Consider the following 7,344-nt stretch of genomic DNA (forward strand, 5'->3'; position numbering starts at 1 on the left):
ACGAGATAAGGAGAGCTGTCAGTGCAATGAGGGACTATGGAGATGGACAAAATAGGAAAGAAATTTAGACTGGTGTTCAATTTAATTAGAAAAGTCATTGAGTATCATGCTGAGATTACGATTTTCAGATAAATGAACTCTAAAAAGCTTGTTTACATTGGTAACATTTTAAATACAAGTTTTACATTACCCATCCACCACTTGCCACTAATTGTCCCTATAACGTTTTTTGACAACAGGAGAATTTGGACATTATTTAATGTTATTCCTATTACTCCTATTACTGCTTAGATATAAATGCTGTGTGCTCTTGCTCACAAAATACTTCTACAGTATTATAAATCATACAATTATACTCTTAATTGAGTTTTTTTGCTATTGTAACCACATCTGTGTACAGAAGCATTTTTGTTCCATTGAACAACGGGGAAGAAAGACTTGCTTAAATATATAACCATATATTTTCTGTTTTTTAATAAAGATAAAACAGGTCATTGGCTTTGATCTGGATACACATATGTCAAGCTGCATACAAGACACTACAATATCAAGTAAATGAAAAAATGCTTTGGCCTGTTAATAACAAAGTGTCACCAAGTTAGGGTCAATAGGTGAAGACTGTCACAGGAAACTTGCGCCTAGCCTGATTATTAGACAGAAATATGACTTAATGCTCAATAAAACTACAGAGCTGCCGCTGGCCATTGTTAGAGCTTTGATCTCTACAAGATTTATCCAGTCGAGTGCAGTTGTCAAGGGCTGAAGAAGGATTGCTTTATTTGAAGTAGTTAAACTGCAGAACAATGGTCACACAAAGCAACTAATACACCTAAAACACCCAGTGAAGCAAGAGAAACCCGGTCCATTCATACTCACAGCCGTTTGTGCCATTTGTATTTCTTAAAGAGTAAACCTTCTGAACCTGGACTGAGCCTCTGTCATTTTTACCGCTACCCCCAGAACACAACGTAGAGACGTAGAGCCATATCAAAAGAGGTGGACCAGTTACATACACATCAGGTAAAACTAGTAATAGCCTTCTGCCTGAGGGATGCCTGCCAGCCTGCAGCAATGGCCTCTCCAATCACCATCAATAACACTGCATACATAAGACCTACACAAGTGAGGTCAGTGAAATGTCTTGCTCAAGGGCACAATTTAAACCTCCAACCTATACCTGCAAGTTGGCACTAATAAATAACTAGTAATTAAGTAGGCCTAGGACTAATCATAATTTATTCCCCAAAAACACAGCCCTGGCATCAGCAGCTTAACAGTGTTAGTTAGTTATGAATGTTTACTTTCATTTATCACCCTGCCAAAGAATCGTTGGAGACACACAACTATATCTACAGAGAGAGAGAGAGAGAGAGAGAGAGAGAGAGAGAGAGAGAGAGAGAGAGAGAGAGAGAGAGAGAGAGAGAGAGAGAGAGAGAGAGAGAGAGAGAGAGAGAGAGAGAGAGAGAGAGAGAGAGAGAGAGAGAGAGAGAGAAATGCAAAGTGTCTTTTAGTTTATGTTAAAATACTGCCCTCTTCTGGCCCTATTTTACAATGGCCCACACAGAGTTACAGAACATCAGTGACAATCAACACGTTTATCTGTGCAAGTCCCCTGCTGTAGTAATAGTTATAATGTTATTATGGTAATGTGTAAGTTTTATGTTATTTATTTTTTAGGACAGTAAATGAAGATAGTGTTCCACTTCGTGCAGATGATGGACATCCACCTCACGGCTCCCCTCCCTCATTTACACCAATCACAGCGGAAGGGCGGGATCACACAGTAGTTTTTACAAAATGGCGACTGTTGTTGTTTTTCCGTAGAGTCGGTCAAAAAAACGCGTATAATCCTTATTATTACGGCACAGTTTAGCAAAAAACATCTTAGATTTTGTGTCCCTGAAAGACACCGCGGCGTCACGTGAGATGAAAGGAAAGGACCGGTCGCCCATTAAAAAGCGCTCACGGGCCTTGGACGAGATCCGAGACCGGGGAGGATGCCACCTAAGCAGCAAGAAAATGGGGGTCGGCTCGGTCTCCGGCGGCAGCAATAACGGCACCAGCACAGCTAAAGGCGACGGTGGCTCAACCAGAAGAAGTTTAATGGGTGAAAAACGAGACAGAGACTTTGATGGCCACGGCCGGGTTGGTAATAATCATGGCTGCCCGGCGGGCGCTAGCTCCGGAGCTAAAAACCACAACCTGAGCCTCTCGCTCGATTTGACCGCCCCACGGAGCGCCTCGAGGGGCGAGCAGCGGGTCCAGGCGCCCGGCGCCGAGAGTGAGTACAAAACTCTCAAAATAAGCGACCTAGGCTCCCAGCTCAGCGACGAAGACATCGAGGACGGACTATTTCACGAGTTTAAGAAATTTGGAGACGTCAGCATTAAGATTAGCCGTAGCAACGAGGAACGTATAGCATTTGTCAATTTCAGAAAACCTGAGGACGCACGCGCTGCTAAGCACGCGCGTGGACGTCTGGTTCTTTATGATCGTCCTCTGAAGATCGAGCCCGTGTACATTAACAGGAGGAGAAGCCGTTCCCCGGTGGAGAGAGAGCTGTATGCAGCAGCGCCAGGCCACAGACACATGCAGAGGCCGCTGTCGCCCACGGGCCTCGGGTACAGGGACTACCGCCTGCAGCAGCTCGCTCTTGGACGCCTACCCCCGCCGCCGCCCCTGCCCCGGGAACTGGACCGGGACCGAGAGTTCGCCCTGCTTGAGGCCAGAGCACGCCCCGCTTTTGTCCCAGAGAGAGCCACTTTTCGTGAGGAGGACTTTATATCTCCAGAGGATGACCAAAGGGCCAACAGGACGTTGTTTTTAGGGAACCTGGACATTACCATTACTGAGCCAGACATAAGGAGGGCTTTTGACCGGTTCGGGGTCATCACAGAAGTGGACATTAAAAGGCCCAGTCGGGGCCAAACCAGCACATATGGATTTTTGAAATTTGAGAACCTTGACATGGCTCATCGTGCTAAACTTAGTATGTCTGGCAAGATAGTAGGTCGTAACCCTATAAAGATAGGCTATGGGAAAGCCACCCCCTCCACTCGCCTCTGGGTGGGTGGACTTGGACCCTGGGTGCCTGTAGCTGCCTTGGCCAGAGAGTTTGATCGCTTTGGCACCATAAGGACCATTGACTATAGAAAAGGGGACTCTTGGGCCTACATCCAATATGAAAGCTTAGATGCTGCACAGGCTGCATGCACACACATGAGGGGCTTCCCTTTGGGGGGTCATGACAGAAGACTGAGAGTAGACTTTGCTGAAACTGAGCATCGTTACCAACAGCAGTTCTTGCAGCCTCTCCCTATACCCCCCTTTGACATGGTAGCAGAGTCCTTTGTGCACAGGGCCACTGCGGAGCCCTTCAGGGTCCGAGAACGAACTCCTCCGCCTGTCCACTTCAGAGAAAGGGAACTGTTTCCTGCCAATGACTGGCCCAACCCTGCCTTTCGGGAGCGGGTCAGAGCCTCGCCCTTTGAACCGTTGGAACACTTGGACCGTGAGCGGAGAGCACGGGAGTCCTGGTCTTTGGAGAGGGAGCTGCAAAGTCGTGAACAAAGCAGGAAGCGGCGCACTATGGAGGACGGGCGGCATTTAGATCATTCTCCTGACAGCACTGAAAGGACAGCAAGGCGCAGACGTGCCTCTCCAGAGGGCAGCCCAGGGGGCAGCAGCAGAGACGGGGGGCGCTTCAGTGACTCGGAGCGCCCTCTACGGCCCGACAGACCCTCTCCAGCTCGAGAGTGCCACAGCAGCCTGGAGCGGGTCGGGGCCGAGCGGAGACTCAAAGGCCAGAGTGTCTCTGAGAAGTCGTCTGGCAGTGCGGCTCCTGTCGAACGCAAACGTAAATCTGGTGAGAGCAGCAAAGGCTCTGCTAAGCGTGAGCGCATGGACAACTCCAAGAGCCAGCTCTCCAAACAGGACAGCAAACAGAGTCCTGTGTGGAGCGGCATGCTGCTGCTCAAGAACAGCCACTTCCCTGCCCACATGCACCTCCTGGAGGGGGACCACAGCGTGCCCACCGACCTACTCCTGGACGCCTCTGCACGACCGCTGAGCGAGCTGAAGATCACCCAGCGTCTACGTCTGGACCAGCCCAAACTGGATGAGGTCTCCCGTCGGATCAAGGTGGCAGGACCCGGAGGATATGCCATTCTGTTAGCAGTGCCCGGGACCACGGAGGAGTCCACCTCTGATGCTGCATCAACTCAACGGCCACTTCGAAACCTGGTGTCCTACCTCAACCAAAAGCAGGCTGCTGGGGTCATCAGCCTGCCTGTAGGGGGCAGCAGAGAGAAGGACAGCACAGGGGTCCTTCATGCTTTCCCTCCCTGTGAATTCTCCAAGCAGTTCCTGGATTCCTCTGCTAAAGCTTTGGCTAAAAGTGAAGAGGACTATTTAGTAATGATTGTGGTCCGAGGAGCATCTTAAAAAAAAAAAAGAAAAAAGACCACACTAATTTGAAGTTGTTAACTATTGCATGCTGTGTGATCTGCATTATGGGGTACACTAGTACTTGATTTTCCAGTGTGTTTGTTGCCATGGCACCTAAGTTTAAGTATTTTCCCCAAAGATTGTGTGTTTAAATTTCATTGGCAGAACAAATTTAAAAGTGAGTTGTTTCACATTTACACTGAGTTTCAAGGTAAAAGGCAAGTCTGATTTTCTCTCATGTCAATAGCTAAATATTTTGGTTTCATGCAACATTAAAATCCTCATCACTTTAAATGACAATGCTGCTTGAAAAAAACATTACATTGGAGACAGCAGTCTAAATTGATATTGATCTGAATTAATCTGGTTAAAGAATAACAAATACCTGTAGCATATAAGAAACAGGACATGTTTTTCTTGTGTTTGGATGTGGCTTTGAGGTCAAATGAAAAGTTCCATAGAAATGTGTAGTCTAATTACTAAAAAGGTTACAATTTCTGCAGTTTTTGGTCAAAGTGTTTTGCATACGTTTGTTTTCTGTTCAAATGAATGTTCTTAACTAAACTAAACACAGAGTAGAGGATGGACACTTGCTCCTGGTAACACTAGACTGTGGGATCTTTGACCAGGTTGCAGACTATAAAACACTACACCAGACAAAGTACTAACTATTGTTTAATCTGTACAGCCGAACTCCTGATGTGGTTGTGGAATGTGATAAAAACTACAGTAGTGACTGATTCACATCTGAGGAGTGTGTGTTCATGTTCTGACAGTCCTTTTATTTCAGGTTTTCAATCATCAATATTTACTATCAGTAAAATGTCTGCAAAGTAACCAATCCCTGCTAATTGGCCAGCACCTTTGGCTCAGTTTGATATTTTTGGAGACATTTTTTATGTTTAAATTTTATTTGTATAAAATCGGACAGTGTTACACTTGCCTGTCCTTTCCCCTGGCCTATTGCAGTGGTTGGTTACATCCTTGTTTATCAAGCCTCACAGTCTGGCCTTTGTTTTGAGTTGTTTTGATTTTATCTGTCCTGAAGACGTTGATGTGAACGTGCTCCATGTGCAGCTCCTCTCTGGACTCAGGGGAGTCCTGACTGAGGCTCCTGACTGAGGCCTAGTGTGTGTTTGTTTCTGCTCACGGCCCTCTACATCTCACATGAGCTCTGTTTAAATGGAAAAGTCAGCACTGTACCTTTTGATCTCATGGGAAAGGAAGCCTATAGACCTGCAGCTGTTCTGCAAGTACACCTGGCACTTTCTGTGACCCATTATCAATAAATTGTTCATGTGAAGGAAACATGTTTCTTCGATGGATGTGATTGAAGAAACAGGCTGCCATACCTTATTGTGTTTCGAGGAGTTGTCACTTGTTTCTGCTCAGGAAAAGGGAGTTTTATTAGCCAAGAACACAGACCACTGTTTGATTTGAGGATCGCTCTTTGGTTCAGGCCTGTTCACTTCTGCTAAGATGCACATGTTTATTTACATTGACATGTTTAACACTGCTCGTGTGCGGCTCGATGCTTCAGAAGGAGCTTCTGCTGTTCAGACCAGAGTATGAGAGGCTCGGGTCCAGACAGAGACACCCACCTGACCTGATCAGGTCTGTCTCCACATGCCTCCACACGCCTCCACACTGGAAGCTGTGTGTTCGCTTTGAAGCTCGTGTTTTTGTGCTCCTCAGATCTGATGTGATTCACCTTTACACAGCTCAGAAGAGGATTGATTGACCCTTGACCACAGATAGGAATACGGTTTTCCAGTGTTTTGCGTTAGTGTTACCAGACCTTTAGGAGCTGCTGCTACTATACTTGCTCACCTGAGTCCTGCTCTAGGATGGAAGTGATTTGAACAGACGGCGTGATTTGTTTTTGTTATTTTTCAAACTGCTGTGAGGAATCCTCGCGCTGGACCTGGCCTCTCCAAGATTCCTCTGCATCAGACCTTTTTGTTCAGTCTAGTTCCAGTCCCACAGGAAATGGCTGTGAGTGTTTTCTACACCTTAGTGTTGTGAAGACAGTAGGTGTCCCGAGGAGGCTTCACTTCACACTGGCCTGAGGACCAGGGTGGGCCACGCTGATGACTGAAGAGCTCTGTCGTCATGGTGAGTACGAAGATGACATTCTGCCTGCCAGCTCTGTATCGATGGCATGGGCAGTTGGGTAAGTATCAGGTGTCAAAAACACTTGTCTGACAGAAGAACCACAAAAGCACGTTTGTTTTACAAACAACATGATTGGAACAGTGATCACAAACATTTAAATATTTACAATGATACATTTTGAAGATGATAGTTTTATAATAAATGTGTTTGCAGAATCCCTTTGTAACAATTAAGGTAAAACTAGTGCAGACTAGTCTAATATTTAAAAACTAGGCTTCTCTTAAAACAAAGGCATTCTATGGAATAAACTAGAGCTAACCCAAAATATATGTTCTTTCCTATGCAATAAATAAACTTAGTATTAGCAACATTTGCAACACAGTGCTACATTTATTCCCGGTTTCCAGAAACTAACGATGCATAAATATATAATGAAATAAGGAAAAGTTGCAATGGACCACATTGATCAATGGCATGTATCTGTCACATACAGACCAACAATTGCAAAGTAATTCAACATACTTGTCTCTTTCTTGCATACGTTTCCTCACAGCAATACAGAGGATTAATTGAAGCTAAAGATCACTAGCTCCAGTGGCCCACATGCAAATATTTGTCATTATGTCAAGAGATGGATGGTTGGCAAACATGAACCCCTCACCACAGTAGCCTACAGTGTTGAAATCTGCCCTGTGTTTATAGTACAGCTCGCTGGGATTATGCACGGCAGTAATATTTACACTACAAGTACTACCCAGAACATACTTAAATATTCAAACTGAG

General features: G+C 45.6%; 1 protein-coding gene across 1 annotated transcript; it reads left to right on the top strand.

Annotated features, from left to right (window-relative positions):
* Nucleotides 1–1,778: 1,778 nt before the first annotated feature.
* On the top strand, nt 1,779–5,785 carry rbm15 (RNA binding motif protein 15). Its single transcript, XM_033969136.2, has one exon. It carries the CDS (start codon nt 1,927–1,929, stop codon nt 4,441–4,443), a length of 2,517 nt encoding a protein of 838 aa, XP_033825027.1. The 5' UTR covers nt 1,779–1,926; the 3' UTR covers nt 4,444–5,785.
* The last annotated feature ends 1,559 nt before the right edge of the window (nt 5,786–7,344 follow it).

The sequence above is a fragment of the Periophthalmus magnuspinnatus genome, chromosome 7 (assembly GCF_009829125.3).
Source record: "Periophthalmus magnuspinnatus isolate fPerMag1 chromosome 7, fPerMag1.2.pri, whole genome shotgun sequence".
Classification (NCBI taxonomy): Eukaryota; Metazoa; Chordata; class Actinopteri; order Gobiiformes; family Gobiidae; genus Periophthalmus; species Periophthalmus magnuspinnatus.

Excerpts from the sequence above, each read along its gene's own strand:
- rbm15 (XM_033969136.2), top strand. The coding sequence starts at position 1,927 with ATGAAAGGAAAGGACCGGTCGCCCATTAAAAAGCGCTCACGGGCCTTG.